Source organism: Panthera tigris, chromosome D1 (assembly GCF_018350195.1).
Source record: "Panthera tigris isolate Pti1 chromosome D1, P.tigris_Pti1_mat1.1, whole genome shotgun sequence".
Classification (NCBI taxonomy): domain Eukaryota; kingdom Metazoa; phylum Chordata; class Mammalia; order Carnivora; family Felidae; genus Panthera; species Panthera tigris.
Window position 1 is genome coordinate 33,610,243 of NC_056669.1, and position 24,579 is coordinate 33,634,821.

At 33.5% G+C, this 24,579-nt stretch overlaps 1 protein-coding gene across 1 annotated transcript in view; it reads right to left on the bottom strand.

The window, feature by feature from the left end:
- The window catches only part of CNTN5 (contactin 5), a 534,453-nt gene that overhangs the window by 350,920 nt on the left and 158,954 nt on the right, over positions 1-24,579 (bottom strand). The window contains exon 7 of the mRNA XM_042959596.1: positions 1,450-1,552. Coding sequence (XP_042815530.1) covers positions 1,450-1,552 — 103 coding nt within the window. The remainder of the gene's footprint in view (positions 1-1,449; positions 1,553-24,579) is intronic.

Here is a 24,579-nt window from a genome sequence, read left to right on the forward strand (position 1 = left end):
ACTGCAGGAAAAAAAGAGAATTATTTAACTGCAGGATATACTAAAACCTTTGGCATTAAGTCAAAACATATTATTTTTGTATTTATCAGAATCCAGCTGATTACTCAGGACATTTTCAGGCATACTTGACACCTCAGTATGGCAAATAGTGAAAAACAATAATTTTAAGGTTGATTTAATCATGTCCATTTAACCAGTATCTTTAGGTTTGGAAAGCTTCCTCAGATATCAGCCCAAATACCCCCTAGATGAATTTTAGTTCTTGAAATATATTTCTACTTACAAGCATATTTTGCTTACAAATGGAGTATATAACAATTTATTTTGTTTTCAGTCTATTATGATCATGCTTCTACTCAGATTTAAATAGAATTGCACATGTGTATGTTATTTCAATCAGTTTTAAATTTTAAAAAAGCATGATGTTCACTATGTTCATTCCTTAAACCTCTTCTTACTATGGATTTTTGTATATAAATTTACTATAAATATGAATTTTTCAAATTTACTAATATTTTTTCTCACCCATAAGCTAAACCTACTTTAAGCACATTTATATAGCATGTTTTATCTCCAAGTGCTTTATAGCTATGTTGTGGGAGCTAGCTCACCACAACTGAAGTTAAATGATTAGTAACTCTGATAGAGATGCATTTATGTAAATTATAATTACAGAGTCTAGAAAGGACCCTGAGGTCTTATCACCTTAAAAATACAAAACAACACTCTGTTTAAAATAAATCATAATACTCTAATCAAATATAATCAAAATCTTACTCCTGCCTCTATGCTCAATAGTCATATTATAAACATCATTGACAAGTGATTATATATATTATAGGATTTAAGCCCTCAGAAATAGAATCATTAAGTCTAGCAGTCATTATAGTGTGATATATATCATCTTTCTCATTTGGGGAATGATTGCATATTGTACATATTGACAGCTGGTGCTATCATGTTATCATTCTTTCAGAAAGTACTAATCAATTGGCTCACTGTAACTACTATCTTTATGATTTTTATACTGTTGTCTCATTATATCTTATCAGAGTCTATATCATATGCACAAAAAGCAGATAACACCTTATCTTTTTATCCATGTTTTATTTATATCATTGTTGAATGATATTTAAGAATGACATTGAAAATTTAAGACATATAGGCAAAGAGATGTAAAGCTCTTCTTTTACTTAGAGAAGTTTGCTTTATGTTAAAATAGCAAGACTATATACATTACTATTCATAGAAATCACTAGAAAGATAATTATAATTGGTTACTTCATCAATTAGCATCTTCCTGGTTTTTTTTTTTTTCTTTTCTTTTTTATGAATAGCTACCAAGGAGCTTCTGGGAAAATTAAATCTAGCGAAATAAGTGATCCAAAAATAAGATATATCACACTTTAATAAATAATTGTATCTAATTATGGAAGAATGTGTACTTACTTGCCAAGTGCAAAGCATTCCATCTTAACAGTTGTTCCCTTAGCAGCTGTAACCGTGAAAGGAAAATGGACCTCAATTTTCGGCTCATATTCTCCCATCACACCTGGCAAATAGAGAGCATTCTTTAAGCATAAAATTAATGTCACAATTTCCTTCCAATTCTGGAGATGTTACATTGAAAAGCACCGTGGTTTGGTTGTTAATGTCTGTTTGATGACTGCTAAATTTTTAATGCATTGAAGTAAGAAGTACACTTGGACTCAGTCTGAAGTTGCATGTATATTCAATACCATTTCAAGTAATAATTATTAGAAATGTTAATCAACACTGCTAGTTTAGTTACTGATTATATTCCAGGGGAAATAAATATGAACATTTCCCATGATAAATGATTGTGTTTTTTTTCTAAATAAGTAAAAACTTTCTTTATCATTGTCATAAAAATGAATGCTTATTCATTAAGTCAACATATATTTACTGGAGGACAGCTATGCTAACCACTAACATATATTTATTGAATATTTATCATATGCAAGCATTTTGCTAGGCATTGTGGGGATTATTAAGATAAATCAGCCATGGGCTATGCTCTCCAGCACTCAGCAAGTGTATTCTTAGACAATGACTCAAGTATAGAAGAAGAGCAATATATATAAAATTATTGTAATTCAAGATAGGAAGTGATGAGTGCTATGAACAAGATATCCTTAAACTATTATGTACATTTGAAGCACTATATATATAAGAATAGTTAGGATTTGAATAAGTAGGGAAAAGATAGGACAGAAAGCAAATGAAACTCTAAGAATAAAGACAAAAAGGTGGGAAACTACCAGAAGTAGGAATATCAGCTTTTCTGGAACGTTTGGTATATGAAGAGAAATGATACTGGGCAAATTTGGAAATATAAATGGAGTACAAAAAGTAGAGGGCTTTGATGACCAGAGTAACACATTCAGACTTTAATCTGTAAATAATTTGGACCACTTGGGTTTTGAATAGAGGAGTGGTATTCTGCTGAGATGTATATACTGAAATTAGAGCAGAAACCAGTACATCAATAAAATTATTTCAATAATGCAAGATAGAAAGAATAAAGGTCCAAACTTGAATTACAGTGGTAGAGAGAGAGAGAGAGTGAGAGAGAAGAGGCACTAGACAAAAACAACAACAACAACAACAACAACAACAACAACAAATAAGTGAGCTTGGCACACATTGAGGGTGGTTGCTGGAGACAAGGGTGTGGACCTCTTCAATAATGACACTAAGGCTTTCAGCTTCGGGGCTGGATGGTGATGTGAATGAAAGGAAGAAGAACACAGCTACAGTGGAAAAGCTGATGACACTCAGTTTAGGAGTACTGAGTTTGATACCTGTAAGATATTCAGAAGAATCTGAGTAGACAACGCAATGAGGGAATGAAGCTCGGAATGAGTTCTGGACAAGTGACAGACATTTAATGTCATCATTTAGAACTGGCAGTTGAAGCTGTGAGATTGGATATGACTTTCACCTAAACAAAGACCTAGCTGAGGACTGGTGAATTCCTGTGCTAGTGCTCTTGAGCAACCGAGGAGCTAATTTCCTCCCCCAAATTTTAGGAGATCCTGTATATAAAGCAGTATAGAGGAGATAGTTATAATTTAGTACAGATGTTTCTCTGAGCAGCTTGTGTGTGTTTGGGGATGTTTGTTTTTATGGGCATGTGTGCACATCTAGGTCCATGTGCATGTATAGATAGTGCTATGTGTAATCCCTCTTTGTGTATGTGTGTGAGATGAGAAAGGACAGGAGAGGTGAAAACTAGAAAGAGTAAGAAAAGTGATATAAGATATAAAGGCAAAATGTACTGGATGTACAAAGACAGAAAAGGTTACCTTTGGCAAGAAAACTTTTATGTATTTATTATCTATCTATCATCTATCATCAATCATCTATCTATCAATTATTAATTTGATATGGGTCTTGAAGAAAGAATGTGGCCCACTTTAGATGGAAAGTATTCAAATTCACTGAGGACAAGAAGATAATCTTTGCTTTTTCTTTGTTAGTGTTTTGCAAAGTAATCATAGACAAATATCACTGATATTTGCACCAAAAAGATTGGCTTCTGAACATAGCTTTGCTAATGACTTAGACTGTTCCATATCTGATAGGTCAGTGACTTGGGGGTCTCATTTTTCTAATCCATACTCTGAGGGAACAGAAGAGAATTACCATTGATGTAATGTATTACTCCAATACGCTGATTCCTTTGATTGCTTTCTAGTCCAGTGTTCACTGAACCAAGAGCCTGATTTGTATATAGCAAGTGAATTGAGCGGTTAGTCTTATTTTATCAAAATGAATGTTTAAGCACTTCTCTTTCTCAACACTATTTCCTCTTCTACCTCTTTTCTCAACTATATATGAAATATAAAATTGAAAGGTTTGAATAAGAAGCTTCAAATTACATTATCTAATTTGAGCTGCACTATAAGGTATAACTCTTTCTAATTTTACTCTTATAGTGAAGATATAAGGACAGATGAGAAAGCTCTTCACCTTTCTTGTTCTTTGACAATTGATTACATTCAGCAATTAAGTTTTGTCCTACATTTCATGGGACAATTATGTTAGAGCTGAAGTCCATGTTAGTGTATATAATTTATCTTTTTTTTTTTTTTTTTTTTTTTTTTTTTTTTTTTTTTTTGATGAGAGAGTTAAGAGTCAAAGAGGTCAGGTAACTGGCTCAAGTTCCTATAGAATGCTGTTGGCAGAATGGCAAAAATAGGAATTTTCTGACCTTAGGTGTTTAACAGCTATTTGCTTGACATCACTCTATTGAGGAACTTCAGTCACAACAGTTCAGGCATAACCACATGTACTATATCAATCATTGACTGTCTGTCATGGATTAATATCCATATCCATATTTTAATTTCAAGTTTTATTATTTCAAGTCATATGTGGTGTAGCTTGTAATTTGTTTTGTTGGGTAGGGTTTGATGTTAAAGGAAAGAGAAGCAGTCCTATAAGACACTTAGTTAAATATCAAAATATTAGGTCTATCTCTTTATTCAAGGTAGTTCCTTTATTTTTATTTTATTTTATTATTTTATTTCACTTATTTATTTATTTTTTCTCCCTGGAGACACTGGATATGTCTTCATCTCTTTCTCCATACCTTTTCTGGGATAGTAGGCTGCCCTATTAAAATTACATGCCATTAGAAGATGACCCCAAATTACCCTAATTCCTGATAAACAAAGGTCTTCCAGCTGAGACAACATTATTTTCCTTCTATGTCTTCATGGTTGTTTTTTTTTTTTTTTTTTGACAATTCAAATATAAATTTTATTTTTTTATTTATGATAAATCATCTTTTTTTATAACTTGATTTATTATTTTTTAAAATTTACATCCAAATTAGTTAGCATATGGTGAAACAACGATTTCAGGAGTAGATTCCTTAGTGCCCCTTACCCGTTTAGCCCATCCCTCCTCTCACAACCCCTCCCGTAACCCTCCGTTTGTTCTCCATATTTATGAGTCTCTACTGTTTTGTCCCCCTCCCTCCCGGTTTTTATATTATTTTTGTTTCCCTTCCCTTATGATTATCTGTTTTGTCTCTTAAAGTCTTCATATGAGTGAAGTCATATGATTTTTGTCTTTCTCTGACTAATTTCACTTAGCATAATACCCTTCAGTTCCATCCACATGTTGCAAATGACAAGATTTCATTCTTTGTGATTGCCAAGTAATACTCCATTGTGTGTGTATATATATATATGTGTGTGTGTGTGTGTGTGTGTATATGTATATATATGTATATACATATATATACATATACATATATATATATACGTATACGTATATATATATATATACGTGTATATATATACATATATATATATATATGTATATATATACACACCACTTCTTTTTTATCCATTCATCCATCGATGAACATTTGGGCTCTTTCCATACTTTGGCTATAGTTGATAGCACTGCTATAAACATGGGAGTGCATGTGTCCCTTCAAAACAGCACACCTGTATCCCTTGGATAAATGCCCAATAGTGTATTTTTGCACTATTTTTAGTTTTTTGAGGAACCTCCATACTGTTTTCCAGAGTGGCTGCACCAGCTTGCATTACCATTGATTTTCTTGTTTATTCCAATTACTTGCAAAGAGTTAAGGTGCTTTTCCCTAAGTGGAATGTAATTTCAAGTACTGTTTCTTTAAGTGTTTTGCAGACTAGAGAGCCAACAACATCCAAAAAAAATGGAAAACTTACAAAAATTTCATTGTACATGTTTCAACTCTAAGCCTAGTGATAAATAATCTTTGAAGATGTTTCATTTGTAAATATCTTTTTTAACTGTCTTTAGCAATTTGAATATAAATATGTAAGTATTGTGCTGTGTAAGTGACCTGGTAAGGAAATAAAAGCCCAAATAAACAACAACAACAACAACGCAACACCAGTAAATAATAATGATAATAACAATAATGATAATGACAAATATGAGATGGAATGAAAGGAAAAGACTAAATAGTTCACATTGTGCCTATAGACTTTGTGCTATGTACTCATCTTTTTGGGACATATTGAATATCAACTTGTGATTTGTAGATAAGTGATGTAAATCCCAGCTCCAGCCCTGGCTCTATTGAAACATTGAGGCAATCACAAACCCTCTCTGGGTCAATTTTCTTCTATACAATGCGAATGTTAATATTACGAATGATTTAAAAATCTAGAAGTATGTTAGGGAATATATATTGCACATTCATATGTTCCTCTTTACTACTGTAGTCAAATAAATTAAAAGTTATAATCTTTGAAAATGTTATACAGATGCCGTGTTTTCAATTCCAAAATGGAGTCCTATCTGATAAGCAACAATTTCACAAGCCTAGATAGACAACATATTGTTTTCTCTCTTCAAAAGTACATATTTCTCTGAATCATAGTTTCTCAAGATGAATAATTGTTATGTAAATAAAGGGATTGATGAATCTCTTGGCAAAAGGAAATAAATAATTTGTGTTATCTTCAAATAAATGTACCATTATGAGTAGTATTTATCTAAGGAGATTGAAAAGAACTAGAAGTGTTTATTATTAGATGTTTTTCTTGACTATTACATATATTCTGAAAATCAGAGAGACCAATAGATTTTGTTTCCCTTTCCACACACCAAGAAAAATTTGATCAAGGGGATGCTTCACACTGTAATTGGTTTCCATTGATTACTGAATTTTAAGACGTATTTTCTTCTCCTGTTCTTGACACTGTGATTTAGAGAAATATATGCATCTCTCTCCACCATAATCTGAAAACTCAACTCATGTGCATCAATAACTGGGAAAAATAATTTATAAAAGTAAAGTCTAAAGAAATCAACTGTATATTTTTTCCTGAACAAAACAATAAGCTCTCTAGCTTTAAAACAATAGTCTCGATAGAGAAAATTTGAAAAGTTTAACAAAGAGTTGAATATTCACTATGAGAAGTATGTTAAAAGCTTTCCTTTTATTAAAAAAAAAGTTTTCCATTTTTAGGAAATTAAGTATGTTTGATATTTTTTTAATGTTTATTTTATTTTGAGAGAGAGAGAGCGAGCATGAGCAGGGGAGGAGGAGGAGAAGGAGAAGGAGAGAGATGGAGAGAGAGAATCCTAAGCGTTTTCATGTTCAGCCAGACATGGGGCTTCATCTCACAATGGTGAGATCATGACCTGAGCCAAAGTCAAGAGTCAGAAGTATAACCGACTAATCCACCCAGGTGCCCCAGTATGTTTGCTATTTTTATAAATTTGTATTTACAAATACAATTACAGAAACTTCACTGTAAATATATCTTCATAACCAAAAACATAAGTCCAATTTAAAACTCTCATGCATGATTTTCTTACTAAGTTTTCTTTGACTTTGTGCATTGTGTGTGTGTGTGTCTGTATGTGTGTCTATGTCTGTGTGTCTATCTGTCTGTGTGTGCCTTTCAAATATGAAAAAAATATTGGTACCTGCTATGATTAGCAGCTGTATTCCTATATGGTTTATTCAAATATTTATTTCTACTAGTATATTTTTCCATTAAAAAGAGAAAGTAAAATGCCGCAGATATACAGTGGACTTTCTTCACTGCATTAAGCACATTAAACACAAATTGCTATATTCACAGTCCCTTCTATAAGAAACTAAAACTAGTAATATAGAAATAATATAAAGGTAAGACAAGGCAAACCTAAGTTATGAGAAAGCAGTTTCGACACACACACTATCTGGAAGGTAAGAAGATCTATTCAAATCAGAAGGTAAGACTAAGCCAATTGGAAAGTAAAAAAACAAAAAAAAAAAAAACAAAAAAAACAAAAACAAATAAAAACTATGTATAAGAGCTGAATTGCATTATTGGGAAATATATAAAGGAAATAGCCATATAATCCTATTACTAAGATTCCTAGGACTGTTTGGATTCAGCTATTTTACAGTCTTAGTCCCCATGGAGCCAGGCCATATTGCAAACCCTAATCTTGGAATTTTTGAATCTCTCCTTTATCTTACCATGCCATGTATTTCCTGAAAACAAAAGTCTCTTATTTAAGTTCACTGGAGTGAGCTTCTATACCTTATAACTACCTAGAAAACCACATTACCTTTTAGTTCTAGATTCTTTAGCATTATTCAGAGAAATTGCTCCTTCCAGAAAAGTTTCTTACCTATAGCTGTCTATTTATTCATACAGTAATCACTGAGAGGTCATGGGACTTAAATATCCTTGGAGGAATTAGTTCTGCTAGCTCATTTGATCAGCTGCCTAGTTGCATAACTCAGGGAAAAATGTGACAAATGGGTTGTTTTAACTATTGTTAAAAGTTTATTTTTACACTTTAATCTGCACAGATTGTTTTCTCACTTCAGTCTTGTTATTGAGAATGCCAGCATTCCTGCTGTTAGCACTCAGATTTCAGATACTAAACATACCAGGCCCTGATTTACTTTGTAAACAATTCACCACATATTTTATTTTATAAAAACTCTTATGGGTTTCAAAAGCTTTATGAATAATATGGTTCAAAAGATAAATCTTTCCAGAGGGGGGGATGCCAATTATCGCAGCTTCATCATGGGGCTTTATGTGCATTAAAGATTCTAGATGTAAAGAAAGAAAAAACTTTTTGAACACCTGCTGTAAGCCTAGTGCTGTAAGTGTATGTAACTATATTGTCATTTAAATCTTACAAACACAACAAGGTAGGCATGATTATCTCCATTTTAATTAAAAGGAAACTGATTATTTGAAAGGTTAAATAACTTGTTCAACATCACTGAGCTATTAAATGACAGGTAAGAGCTACAAATCTAGGACTACATCAATTCTGAAGCCAACTCCCCCTCCTTATTCTATGTTGCTCCCCAGGAAAAGTTCCCACTGTTTGCAAAGCAGAATTCATTTAGTCATTTCCAATTTTGTAGACAACTAAATTCCACTTCAAATACAGGGTATTTTCTTACCCTCTACATCCTCCCCCTCCCCATCCAACCAGGTTAATCTCTGTTTCTTTGTCTGTCTGTATCTCTCTCTTTCCATTTCTAATTATCTTTATCTATCTATCTATCTATCTATCATCTATCTATCTATATGTATATCAATACCCATATCATTTCTCAATATATACATATACATATATGTATATATTAGAGAAATAGTACTATAATATACATATTTTCTATATATTTGATTTCTCTATATATTCTATTTTTCTATATATTTCTATATATTCTATATATATATATATAGTATATATTATAGAACTGTTTCTTTTTTTGTAAAACTAATTACAATTGTAACTGATTGTTCAATCTGATCGCACTGTATCCCTTTGCTCAATTTCTGTTTCTCTTGTAATCTATAAGCTTAAGCAGGACAGAGACCACATTGTTTTGTTACCTTTGTAATCTCAAACAGTACCTGATACAAAGTCAGTGCTCAAGAATACTTGATACCTTAACCAAAGAATCTATTTGTCAGGGTACCTGGGTGACTCCTTTAAGTGTCTGACTTCTGCTCGGGTCATGATCTCACGGGTTACAGCCCTGCGTTGGGCTCTGTGCTGACAGCTCAGAGCCTGGAGCCTCTTTGGATTCTGTGTAGCCCCCTCTCTCTGCCACTTTCCTGGTCAGGTTCTGTCTCTGTCTCTCTCTCAAAAATAAATATTTTAAAAAAAAGAATCTTTTTTTAGGTGAAGGCAGAATCATTGGTAATCACAAAATTCAGGTTTTTAAACTTTTGTAGTGGGTGGCAAAGGTGAGATGGAGTGCAAATTCAAGGGAGGCAAATAGGTTAAGAAACAGAGAGGTCAGGATGTTGAATGGATCATTGTTATAAATGTGGATGTTACCCAGACAGAGTAACATTGGTAAAGGAGGAAGACTAAACTAAGAGGATGAAACATTACTGCAATAGAGTTCATTGCAACTACTAAAAACATGCCATGATCCTTTCTCTTAATTTACTGATGTTTTCATTTCTTTGTTTTCCACTCAAAGACTTCAATGTTCTAGTCCTAAATTATCTTTTCAACTTTACTTCTTACTCTTCCCCTTCATGCATCTATGCATGATTATTCTATGTAACAAAAATGCTTGTTATATTCAAAAATATACTTTACTTGTAACTGGTTATGAGCTATCCACATGCTGTGTGCTCTTATCTAAAAATACCTTAATATCATCCCATGCACACTAAAGTTTATCTATCAGTAAACTTCACTTCACATTCCATCTCAGAAGACAATGACAGCAATGGTGATGATGAAGAAGGGAAAGAGGAGGAGGAAGAAGAAAAGACAGTTGAGAGGAAGGAGAAAGAGAAAGAGAAGAAAAAAGAGAAAGAGGAAGAAGAAAAGGAGAATAAATAAAAAGCGAGAGAGAAGGCAAAAAAAAGAAAACAAGAAAACATCCACCCTCCTAGTAAAACACAAACAACTTCAAAATAACCCCAGAAAGAAATTTTGTCCCATATTTCTGGATTACCGTGGTGTCTTATTTCTTTTGATACTAATTATGCTATACTATGCATTACAGTTATTTATATACAGCTATTCCAATTGTCTTACTAGTTGAAAGCCTCATGGTCAAATCTGAATTCTGCTATCTGGCCCTAGTCTGTCTTTCTGATGTCTTTGAAACGTGTCCTTCGAACTTGCAGGTTGTTATAAGCAAACTTATCTTTTTGTATAGCTGTTTTAACTCCTTACTCTAACTGCTCATCTAAAAGTAATGTGCATTTTCCTTTATAATATTCACTTGGCTTTCATTACTCAGCAGAATAGAGCTGTGACATACTGCCAATCCAGTCTTTTCTCGAAAAAGCCATTCAAGATTCCAGATCAACACTTGAATCTGTTGGTTTGTCTTTCCTACTACTAATACAAGAGCTATTGTCCTGAGCCAAGCAAGCAAATAAACAAAGAACAGCAGACAGCAAATATAACAAATATTTTATATTTAATGCTAATTCTCTGCTTAGTGGTGATTTAAAGTAAAATCTGAACCCTCTAGCAATGCATTGAAAAACCTTACTAATTTGTACTTTTCCTCTCCAGTTAATCTTGTATTTAGTAACTCTTCTCACAAATCTTACTCTGTAGCCACACAATACTTTTCTCCATTTCTCAAAATAACCATGGCACTTTACAACCACATGCTTTTGCCTTTTTCTGTACTTCATGTAACCTCTCCCTCTATTTAATAAACTAACATTCAGTTTTTAAAATCATTCCCCAATTTCATCTCCCCATCTTTAGAAGAATTAATTTCACTCTACTGTTTTCACAGTGCACAGTTCAAAACATTATTTTAGTGCATATCTCATTGCATTTTAATGATGTTTACTTCTTTATATTCCTCACTGCATTATGGTTTCTAGCAATGAGGAAATGGAGTTTGTTCTTTTGTATCTGCAGTGCCAATGTATAAATTGATGAACTTCTATCTGGCTACATGTCATTCTTTGGATGAGCCTGGGTTCCTTGGTTCATAGTTTCTCCCATTGAATTCTTGATTTCATTTTCCTACTAAAATTTTGATTCACTATCTTGGATTGGTTCTTACAAACATTTCTTTGTTCCTCATTTAAAGCTTGAAAGTGTTTCAGGAGCAAACCAAGGAATTTCCTCATAATCTTTCTAGGATTTCATGTTCATGTCTTTTCTGATTTCTTTCCATAAATATAATGTAATTTAAATCTTTGACCTTAATCTCTGGTTTATTTGGTCCCTGATTCTGCTATCTTTTCCATCCAATCTATTCTGTAAACAACTCCAGCTTAATCTTCATAAAATAATATTATCATCATTTATTTTCCTCTCTTAAAAAATTAGCGATTTCCCATTGTCTTATTGATAAAATTTAAACTCCTCATTTTGTCATGTAAAGCCTTCAAAATCTGCTCCAAACCTAATTTATCAACCTTAGTTTTCACTTGAGTAGAATAAGCCCACTGCTCTGGTTAGACTGTCTCCAAAATGGCACTTATTTATTCCTGTGTTATATTTAAATTATAAACCTATATATCCATTAAAATACTCTCCATTAAGAAAGATGGATTAAGTTTCTTTCATCAGGATTACCTTCCACAACCACAGTACTCAAAATGATGGCTCCATTCCCTAGATTCTAATAGCATTTACTACTTACATTTATCATCTCTACTTAGTCATGTTTTATTTAGTGTTTAATGTTTACATGTCCTGTTTCTCTAATGAGATAGATAATTAATTTGTGGCTAGAGCCATGCCTTAAACTTATTTTTGACTTATTAAACTCAGATCATTGTAGTTTCATACACATAGATAGTCTTAGTTTACTATAAGCCAAGTAATAAGGGATAGTTATTGAGCATGAATTATACATATAGCATAGAAAATTCAAATTCATTTAAAAATTTTTCATTACTCAGGACTGGGAAAACATCATAATCCAGAATTTGCTCCGAATCCTTATAGGTAATTTCAGATTTTAATATCATTTGGGGAGAAAAATTAAATATACCAGTTTTATTCTGTATAGATATATAAATGAAAGATACAATATTTAAAAAATGATTAACCCATTAATATATTATGTTACTGTTTTTTTCTTGGTCATTAAAAAAATTATCTTAGGTTTTAATACTGATGAGATGGAGATTCTGAAGCCTGTTAATGATGGATAGATTAAACCACAATGCATTTGAGTTTTCATGTCTTTCACAAAAGAATATGTCTTGGCAATACAGATCAACTTATTAATGTAGTTTCCTTATTATTAAGTTTAATAAGTTTCCTTATTATTTTTCTTTGTTGAACATATTATCCAGTATTAAGCCAAAATAAAGGACAAAAAGAATTTAACCACAAAATAATTATAATTATTGAATATAACTATTCACATTAAAAAGCAACAACAACTAGGAACTGGTATTTAATAGACTGCAAAGGGTACACTTTTGTTATTTTTTTTTTTTTGAAAAAAGAAGGGAGTGAACCAGAAAAAGAATTTGTAATGGACAGGGTGTCTTCCTTTGCAAATTTTCCTACTTCCACTTGGGTGTGGGTAAATGCTTCTTAAAAAGAACCAGAAGCAGGGCTTCTCACTTTCAGTGAGTAAGTGCTCACTGAAAACATGCTAGTTATACACATGTTGGATTTCTAACACTGAAAAGTCTTTGGAAATCTGTTTGTTTGTTTTGTTTTTGTTTTATTTTTTGTTGATTTTTTAAAATTTATTTTATTTTTCATCATGATGAGGGTACTCTTTAATCCCTATCACCTATTTCACCCATCCCTCCACCCACCTCCCCTCTGGTAACCATTGGGTCTCTATCATTAAGAATCTGTTTTTTGGTTTCTTTCTCTCTCTCTCTTTTTTTCCCTTTGCTCATTTGTTTTGTTTCTTAAATTCCACATCGAGTGACATCATATTGTATTTGTCTTTCTCTGACTGACTTATTTTTCTTAGCATTATACTCTCTAGCTCTATCCACGTTGCTGCAAATGGCAAGATTTCATTCTTTTTTTTATGACTGAATAATATTCCCCCTCTCTTTTTCTCTCTGTATGTCATAAATTCTTTATCCATTCATTTATTGATGGACATGTAAAAAAAAATAAATTACACATCAACTTATTCCAGCTCAAAAAATTTGTTCCCAGGTTTAAATTGGTTTAGTGAAATAATGGCTTGGGGAAGTAAGCAATTTAATGATGGATGCAAATATGATCTGTAAGGTCTTTTTTCTTAGTTTTAATAGGATTTGTTTATATTGTTAGTCATTCAATTTGTGAATAGTTTTTGTAGGTTATAACCCACTCCCCCTGTTATTTTTATCATCTTTTTTTTACAAGATTTCTAAAGTTGTAGAGATAAATTAAAATATAAAATTACAATTATATAGGAATTTACCCAAAGGATACAGGAGTGCTGATTCATAGGGACACATATACCCCAGTGTTTATAGCAGTGCTAACAACAGTAGCCAAATTATGAAAAAAAACCCAATTGTCCATCAACTGATGATTGGGTAAAAAAGATGTGGTTTATATATACAATGGAATACTACCTGGCAATAAGAAAGAATGAAATCTTGCCATTTGCAATAACATGGATGGAATTGGAGAGTGTTATGTTAAGTGAAATAAGTCATTCAGAAAAAGACAGATATCATATATTTTCACTCATATGTGGAATTTGAGAAACTTAACAGAAGACGATGGGGGAAGGGATGGGGAAAAAATGGTTTCATCAGAGAGGGAGGCAAACCATAAGAGACTCTTAAATACAAACTGAGGGTTGATGGGGGAGAGGGGAGGGAAAAATGGGTTATGGGCATTGAGGAGAGCACTTGTTGGGATAAGCACTGGGTGTTTTATGTAAGCGATGAATCATGGGAATCTACTTCTGAAACTAAGAGCGCACTGTATACACTCTATGTTAGCTAACTGGATAATTAATTATATTTAGAGGAAAAAAATAAAAAAATAATGAAATTACAATTGGAGAACTACTGTGACATTTCAGGTCATGCACTAATCACTGTTGGATGTGTAAATTTAATATAATAATGAAAATTATACTCAGTCCTTCTTTGGAGTTTACCATGTACCAGGTACCTCTCCAAGTCCCTTAGATACGTCAACTGTAATTCTTAGAACACTTAGAATAGGTCTAGTAATTTCCTCATTTTACCTCTGAGAAAACTAAATTAGAAAGGTTAAAACTTGTCCAAAGTCATGGTTATTAAACACTACAGGCAGAATTTAAATCAGGAAGTCTGATTCCAGAGTCCATGATGTTCTCCACAATTTTATATAATGAATGAATTGTATTCCATGTGTTCTGTACTAAATCAGTGCCAAAGACACTTTGAAGCCAAAGACATTTTTCCATAAAAAATTGTAAGTATGGTTTGGTTGTTATTTAACTTACAAAATGCTGCCTAGTTCGTAATAAGTGATCTAGAATACCAACACAGCTCTTTGGATTTCAGGGTCCTAGAAGCAAGGATTCTTATGGTTAAGAGAGTGGGGAAAATAAATCACCTCTCCTCTTTACATATGCTTTCTTCATGGATGCAGAGACAGACTCAGACAAAAACTTGAAAGAAAGTTGCTTATTTTTCCATATTCTGTTTTTTATTTACTTTTCTTTCCTTGTTCCTTTGCGTATGTTTTTCCATCTGTCTATAATGCCAGCCCAGAACTGGGGCAATTTACAAACTTTTTTCTTCCTCAACACTGCACTCAAATGTCAACTCCGCTCTGCAGTTTCCTGATGGCCCTGTGGTCCCTGCTCTCTTTGCACATCTGACATACGATACCTCTTTATTTTACTGTTCACACATTGTGGTGTTACTTAACAAAATTATCACCTTGTCTATTTTCCCTATTAAATGATGTGTTCTTTGAGGATCAAAGGGTATATTATTTATCTTGAAAACCAAGAACCAAAAAAACTGTGAAATATGGCATATTCTTTATATGCATCATTAATCTTTTTTATGCATAATTATTCTAATCTTTACAATATGAAGGCGGATATAATCCCTGTTACATGAATTAAGAAACCAAGAAAGAGTGATCATGTAATTAAAATGAGGCAGTACTGGGATTACAAAATAATTAAGTCTGCCTCAAAAGATCTCTGCCAGACTCTCTCTGTCTCTGTCTCTGTCTCTCTGTGTGTGTGTGTGTGTGTGTGTGTATAGTTTAAATGATACTAAATTCCTTTTTATTATTTTTCATAGTCTTATCCAACTCTCTTCCCTTATAACCCCTTTTTTCTGGGAAATTGTGTCAGTAAGATGTTAAAGTAAAAAGATATAATTTAACTCATATATGCTCTAAAGTAAAAATGACTGGGGCACCTGAGTGGCTCAGATCAGTTAAGCATCCGACTCTTGATTTCTGCTCCAGTCATGATCCCACCATTTGTGAAGTCAAACCCCACATCAGGCTCTATGCTCACAGCACGAAGCCTGCTTGGGATTCTCTCTGCTTCCCTCTCCCGCCTCTCTTTTTCAAAATAAATTAAAAAAAATTAAAATTTTTAAAAATTAAAGATTACTGATCTCTAATTCTCTTTGTGGAAATTTATTTTTTAAAGCACAATGCTTATTCACCTAAATGACTATTTAATTGGTGAAATTTTAGCTTGAGTTGTTTAAGTATAATGCCACAGAGGGGGAATAGGTTGTAGATAGTGGGTCTATTGCATTTAGCCATATCTGCCTGAGAGTCCATTTCTGAGATTAAAGCCTCTAAGTTTTCCTCATTGTTTCTTTTTAAAATTTGTTCTCTGCTTTCATTCATATCTGAATTTCAAATTCTCTAAAAGCTGCTTGAGGATACATCTTTTGTTTAAATAAAGTTAAAGTCAGAAGGGCCTGTGGCAGTGACCAACTATTATTGGTCCTATAGTGACCAATAGGACAGCTATTTATACATAAGAATAGTTTCTAATTTGGTTATATGTAAGATATGTACTACATGTATTTCATTATCTGGATGTCAGGATGACAGCAAAAAATTTCTTTATATTACTTTTAATTAATTTATTAAACCAATGAGTGATAGAAATATTCTGTAAGATTCTGAATTTGATATAGTCTTCATTTTATTTTCTTCATAATTATTTTCTTTTAGTACTCTGACATTTTAAAAGAAAGCCTACATTTAAGGGAAAAAAAAGTGTGCTGTAATATCAAATAAACCTACTAATTATTAAGGAAATTAGGCTATGTATTCTCTTGACAGATATTTTGTCAGATAATTAACACACTATATAACAGGCAACCTTACATTCTCCATAGATGAATTGTGTCATTCCCCAAAATCAGCATAACCCCAATTTTACTTATATGGGTTACTCGTTACACTCTAATTTAATACATTTGATGGATTCGCTTTCTTGATGAATTGAGAAAAAAAATCCTCACAATGTCTATTCCAATGAAACTGAGAAGAAGCAAATATGGTTCTATTATAGACATGCTACTCATACTGAGGATCATCTCTAAGTATACCCTTTAAATTTGAAATAGGTAATATTGAAGTAATTCAAACCCTTGATTTGGCAATGATGTCATAAGTGAGGCCTAATGATACAATGGAAAACACACTTACTATGAGTTAGAGGTCTAGTTCCACATGTCCTACCAACTCTGAGCTTGAGTGAGGTCCTTAATGGGCTGGCAACTGAACAATGAAGTATAACATTTAGCAATGTACTTTTTAGAGTCATACAAACATAGGTAAGAGGACCTGTTAACCTGTCCAAATGGCAGATTCTTTAACTATAAAAGAAAGATAGGCTCAAAATGCTGTTTTGTTGTGAAGAACGAACAAGAGAATGTATGAAAAGTTTTCAGCACAGGTGCCTGATGCATAGGAAAAATATCAAGCATTATGAAGCCTTCCACTAATGTAGCTGCTATCTTCCTTACACAGCACTGAAATATATGGGTTATAAAATAGTAAGATGAATCATTGAGTTTTAAGTTATGGTGAGTTTTGAATAATGGTGATATCATACTTATAAATGTAAATGGTCTCCCAGTATGTCTACTTTGAAGAACACATTTATTTGAACATATTAGTTTCAGTACGTTTATTTAAAAAATAAGAATTGATTTTTCTGAAAAATTTGCAAAATAGCTCATTGGGATGAACTGTGAAAGAAACACTTCTAAATATTACAAATTGTTTTCCAGAAGCAGTTTTAGAACCCTCAATATCCTGGATGTGAATTTCAGCACTGAATAACAAAAGTGATCGCAAAATAAAAATATAATTCAACAAAGAAGGGTATCAATAAAGACATATATTCAATATCCTTGCAGGATAAGAGAACCATTAAAATATCTACCATAACATTATTCAATTTTAGACAAACTAAACTAAGACAAAATGTTAAAATTGGTTCAGGAGAAAAAAATGGAAAGAAATTATTTAAAATGATTTGTAAGGAAACTTAAGTTTATTTTTATAAACCTTATTGGATACTCAGAAAAAAATCAGGTGGATCATATTAAGAATAGCAGTGCAAGGCAAGATGAAAACAGCACAGGGAAATGGGCATCTTATTAATAATAGAAAGATTGCCTAAATAAAGTGAAAAGACCTATGGCACCCATGGCAGCTCAATTATGAGGACATTCTTCAAGAAACAGTTTATTAATCTAAATTTCAATAATTATTTTAAAGGTGGTCTAAAACTATGAATTAAATACATTTAAAAATATTCCAGAGGCAATCAACCAATTGCAGAAATACTTTGATTGCTTTATGATCACTTTAAAGTCACAGTTGCTAATTGAGATAGAATAAAATGTCAGACATTCCCTAACCTGATTGAACATAAAAATTCCTAGTGATGTAGTAAAAAAAAAAAAAAAATCTCTAATGTCCACTTCTGGCTTACTAAATCAGAGCAGCTAAGGGAAGGACCCAGGAATCTGAATTTTTAACAGGATTCTCCCAACATGATTCTGTATATTCTTTCAGCCAGCTTTCATTTGGAAATCCTATCTGGTATAAAAAAGAACTTAAATATGAAGAGGTATGTAATATTAAAAAAAAAAAAAAACCTCTGCATATGTTTTAGTGTAGTGGGCAGTGGTTCCCAATTGTATACAATATGAAATATGTGAGAAGTGCTATGGAAAATGAAGACTCCTGGGATTTACAGGGTGAGGACAACTTGCACACAGATATCAAATTACCCTTTCCTTCCAATCCTCTCTGAAGGACAACTGGAATAGAACGACTTCACTAGTGGGGTCCAAGTGGAACATTTGGAGACCAGGTTATCCTGAGAACTTCCAGGGAAAGAATAAGTCTAGGACTTTATTCTTTTTGGAAGTTTCCTGAAGGGTCAGCCTTTAGAGGCTAGAAAAACATTCTTAAAGACACTGCACCATCTCTTAGCTGATGTAGTTTGGACAGGGCTGCTGACTCATTGGACTCACCAGACTCTTCCAGTTCAGGGAGAAAGATCATGTGGACTTAACTCTTGCTAGTACTTTCAGTTGGAAGACAGCTAGCTAATGGGGTCATCTGGGGAGGGAGGAGAGAAGAAACATTCCTTGTGTCTCAACAAAGAAGTGTTTATTAGTAATTTGTTCACCATACATTTCTGGCATTGAAAATACTGATCTGTAGTACCACTTCAGAAATTCTGATTGGATGGATGTTAGGTATGCCCAAATTTCCATTATTTACAAGAATCCAAGATGATTTTCATGCTAGGTTTTGAGGATCACACTACTAAATGCTGGCTTATTAGATGCAATTTTATAGACTCCCAAAAAGTTTTGAGAAATTTTATTAAATGTTATTTCATTATTATTAATTGAAATCTACTTATCATAATTTATATTAGTTTCAACTTTACAACATAGTGATTCAACAATTCTATGCTTTACACAATGATCACCACAATAAATGTAGTTACTATCTGTAGCCAAATTTATTAAAATATTATTGACTATATTTCTTATACTGTACTTTTCATTCTTGTGACTTATTATATAATCATAAGTTTGTACCTCTTAATCCCTTAACCTGTTATGCTTCTCCTCCCTGTGGCAACTATCAGTTTGTTCTCTGTATTTATGAGTCTGTTTCTGTTTGTTTGTTTGTTTGTATATCTATTCATCTATTGATGAACACGTAGGTTGCTTCCATATCTTGGCTATTTAAAATTATGCTGAATTAAATAATGTGGAGAAGTAATGTTTTGTCATGGCTAGTGAAGTACCTTAGGTATTGGAAACAATATCTTGGTGAAATGGAAAAGACCTCAGGAGTTGAACTGGAACTGGAATTTGTTAACCATTGTGTAAAATATGTTATTATAGAAAGGATCTTAATATGGGGATAATAAAGTGTCTAAACTTTCAGGTAACAAGGATAGCATGGATACTTGTCTCAAAGGGTTATTGTGAAGATTAAATGCATTACTACATACAAATCAATTAGAAAAGTTAAATACCAAGCTGGCAAATACAATTTCCATGAAGATATCATAAGGTTGTGTGGGTGGGTATTATGAAAGTGGCAGATGATTTTCAATACAGACGAACATAAGGACGTGATTTTAGAATAAAGCCAAACTATCCTTATTATATGGCAGATTCTATTCCTGTTTATTGTAACTAACTAGCTGTAAGGATCTTTGACAATTCATTCAAATACTTGCAGACAGAATGAGGAGTCAGAAAGGCTTCTCAAGAAGAGAGAGCAAGAACAAAAAGATTGAGTCAGAAAATTCTGGTGTAAGATTTAAATAAAGAATAATTGAAGGCAAGTGATAAAATATAAACTTTTCCCCTGCTACTCTCTCCCCACACAAAACTTCATTAAAATGTCTGAAGAGTTTGAATTTGCACAGTAAACAATAACAGCAGCAACAAGCACTACAGTCGTGGAACCAGGAAAGTAGTTCCTATCTTCAATGACCCACACACTAGTGAAATACAGTGGAGATTTTGTCATAAGTACTGTGTTAATAATTAACTTTTACTAAAGCTTACTACATAACAGGCACTTTTCTAATCACTTTATTCATATTAATGCATGAGTCCTAACAATAATCCCATGAGACAAGTATCCATGCTATTCCCGTGTTCAGATGAATAAACTGAAGTTCAGACAGATTAAATATCTTTTCCAAGGATAATATAGGTGGTAAATCAAACCCAACTTTGTGACCAATTTACTTGAACAAAATAAATCAAAATGGATTCTAGTTTAAATCTCTGAAATGATGCTACTCTTATGAACTTGCTTCCTGTAAGTTCTTTTGATAGATGATAAAGGAGATGGTATAACAGCTAGCTTACTGGCATTGCACCTGCAGCTTTTCTTTTCTTCTATAGTACAGACCATGCCAATGCTTTTGAATGTGAGTTTTGGATAAAGATACTATTCACCTTATATAAATTGTAGTAAAGGTGGTTCAAAGCCACTGATCTATGCAAGAGGTAAAGAGTATTATAATTCGAAATTGTAAGAAAGAGATGAATGAGAATAACATCACAGATGTAGAATTCACAGGGCTTGACAAACCTATGGAACTTATTCATGTGGTCATGAGATTTGGAGGATTCTCACTTACGCAGATACAATTATATTAGATATTTAGAATAAAGATGATTTTACTAACAACACAGCTGGAGAAGTTAGTTTTCAGGAAGATTCTAAATTGGAAGCAGAGAAATTGAAGTGCTCATTAAAGAAAAAAAAAATTAAAAATGCAGGTGGGCCTCAGGAGTAGAATCCTGTAAGAATATCTGTATTTATAAGATTAACCATCCTTAAATCATTTATAAAACAATGCCAAGTGTAAACAAGGCAGACAAATGGGTGAATGGACACAGGTAGAGAGCTAAATAGAATGATTGATTTAGGGAGTGGACTGAGAAGAGACAGTTAAAGTTGCAGATGAAACTCTTTGGGAGAGTCTACTGCCAGGTAAGTCTAGAAAAGAAAATATTTTCAGATTTAAACAGAAACAATGAACAGGTCAAGAATGGTGAAGGCTGAAAAATACTGATACATTTGACTAACAGATAACCAGTTTTGAGAATACATGTTGAGTGGTGTGGTAAGACTAAATGCCAGATTTCAAGTTATTAAATAAAGGAAGATAGTGTAGCAATGGAGATAGTGTAGTATGACAATAGAAAAGGAAGTCAGATTAACATAACTGAACATACATCTTCCACCCTTACAAAAAATAACTCAAAGTTCATGCTCCTTTCTCATATAAAGAATGATATATTCAGTGTTACAATGCTAGTTATCAAAAGTTTACATCTTTTGGGATCTTATACAAATTACAAATTATCTAAATTACAATAACATGTTTCCATGTAGGAAACAAGTAAATAGCCTAGGTTAGATACATATTGAATAATTTTATCTTATTATTTGTAAGGATTTATTAAATATTTCTTCAAAATTTCTAAAAATATTGACAGTTAATGAAATGATGAAAATTGTTTTTCTTGGTAAAAATTATTATTTCTAGGGGAGGAATTAAGATGGTGGATAAGTAGGGGGACCATGGGTCTTCCTTATCCTTAAACACTGCTGTATTCAAGTCAGATTACTTGGAACAACCAGGAAATTGGTATGTGGAGTTGCAAAAGGAGCTCCACAGTTGGAAGGAGACAGTTTGGCAATTGCGAGGTGCATGGATGTAAACTGGGGGAGAGAAAAAAGGTGGTGCCATGGAGGGGAGGGAACCCTTTTCTTGGAATGACAAAAGGGAAAGAAAGAGAGTGGTGTTGAGATAGTGTGGCATCAAGTTAGCACAAGAAGAAAACCTCTCTGGACCCTGGACTGGGGAGTGAGAATACTGAGTGTCCCATTTATTTTCTTCAAACAGCTTTTGGAGCTCAAACTCTGAGGTTTTGAAAGGGCCTGAATTTCTCTAGAATGGAGCTGGGGCATGCGTTCCTGGGGAGGAAGGAGCTGGCCTCAGAGTGTATAGCATGGTGTAGTAATCTCAGGGCACACTGGGAGAGAGCAATCCCCTTAATGGAGTACTTTTGGAAGAAGGTTTATTGACTCCCCAGAGGGAAAAGGACCCTGCAGGTGACAGCCAAAGGTTTTTTATCAGCAGTGTGGAGAGATGTTACTCCAGAATAGGAGAGTGGATCCAAGGCATGCTGGGTTCTTTAGGACTTTGGGGTTTGAATCCCAGCCATGCACCCAAGAAAAAACACAGAAGAGTTGTGGCTCAGGGCAAATCGACTGCCCTTGCTATTCTGTGAGGGCTGCCTGAAGAGAGGGGGTTAAGATCCCCTGTCCAGAGACAAGAGATTGGGATGGAGCCATTTTTCCTCCCAATACAAAGTGGGACTTCAGAGAGCAACACAGCAGCCCCTAGTGGAAGTGGAACCAAACCCTGCCCTTCCATGCCTGGCAGCTCCTTATTTACTGGGGCAAGACTGGCTCTGAGCCAATGCAGCCAGCCTCACTTTCAGACCAGCACAGACCACTTTACCCCTAACCCCCAGCACTAACAACTCTTTTTCCATTTTTTTCTGACTTCTGTCTCTCTCTCTCTCTCTCTCTCTCTCTCTCTTTCCTTTTGGGATCAGGCTCATAGTGAATCAGGCTTTTTTATTCTTTTCTTTTTCCTTCTTTTCTCTTTTCTTCTGCATTTTTTTCCTTTCTTCTTTGGAATCAGCCTTATAGCTTTTGATTCTCTGTTTTTCTTGTGTTTGTGTTCCCTTTCCTTTTCCCTTTTTATGGAATCAGCCTCCCCTCCCCCCTTTTTGTTCCAGGGTTACCTCAACAAACAAATAAAAACATACCTGGTTAAAGTTCCAAACACGTCATGACTGCAAACGAGAAGGAACTCTGAAAAGGACTGACCAGTGAGAAAGAGCAGCCAAATTCCACCAATAGAGTGCACATATCATACACCAGAAACACTTCCTACAGTGCCAGAATATGGACAGTGTATGAACCCTTTTTAATATAGTAGTAATCCCAGCTTCCAGAAACATAAGTTTTTTAAACATGCAAAAGATAGAAGCTTAGCCAAAATGGCAGGATGGAGGAATTTTCCAAAATATGAAAGGTCAAGAAGGAATCATAGCCATGGACTTGCTTAAAATGGATATAAGCAATATATCTGTACAAGAATTTAGAACAACAGTCATAAGACTACTAAGTAGGCTTTAGAAGACACCAGAAAAACCCCATGCTGCAGAGATCAAAGACCTACGATGAGTTATGATGAAGTAAAAAATGTTGTGCCTGAGATGCAAAAATAAACTGGATATAGTAACAACAAGGACTGATGAAGCAGAGAATGAATGGGTGAAATAGAAGATAAAATGATGGGAAATAATGAAGTGATAAAAAAGAGGGAAAGGAAATTACTAGAGCATGACTTAGAGAACTAAGAGATTTCATGAAACAAAACAATATCTTTATCATAGAGTCCCAGGAGAAGAAGAGTGAGACAAAGGAACAGAAGGTTTATTTGCACAAATTATAGCTGAGAACTTCCCTAATCTGGGGAAGAAAACAGGCATCCAAGTACAAGAGGCAGAGAACTCCCTTCAAAATCAACAGAAACAGGTCAACACCATGACATATCATACTGACACTGGCAAAATACAAAAATAAACAGAGAATTCTAAAGCATCTAGGGATAAAAGACCCTTAACCTACAAGGATAGACACATCGGGTTAGTAGCAAACCTGTCCACTGAAACTTGGTAGGCCAGAAGGGAGTGGTAGGAAATATTCAATGTGTTGGCTAAGAAAAATATGCAGCCAAGAATCTTTTATCCAGCAAGACTGTCCTTCAGAATAGAAGGAGAGATAAAGATTTTCCTTAAAAAACAAAACTAAGGAATTTATGGCCATGAAACAAGCTTTGTGAAAAATTTTAAGGGGGGCACTCCGAAGAAAAAAAAAGAGGAGACCAAAGCCACAAAGACTACAAAGGACCAGAGAATATCATGAGAAACACCAACTCCACAGGCAACATAATGGCACTAAATTCATATCTTTCAATAATCATTCTGAATGCACATGGACTAAATGCTTCAATCAAAAGACATAAGG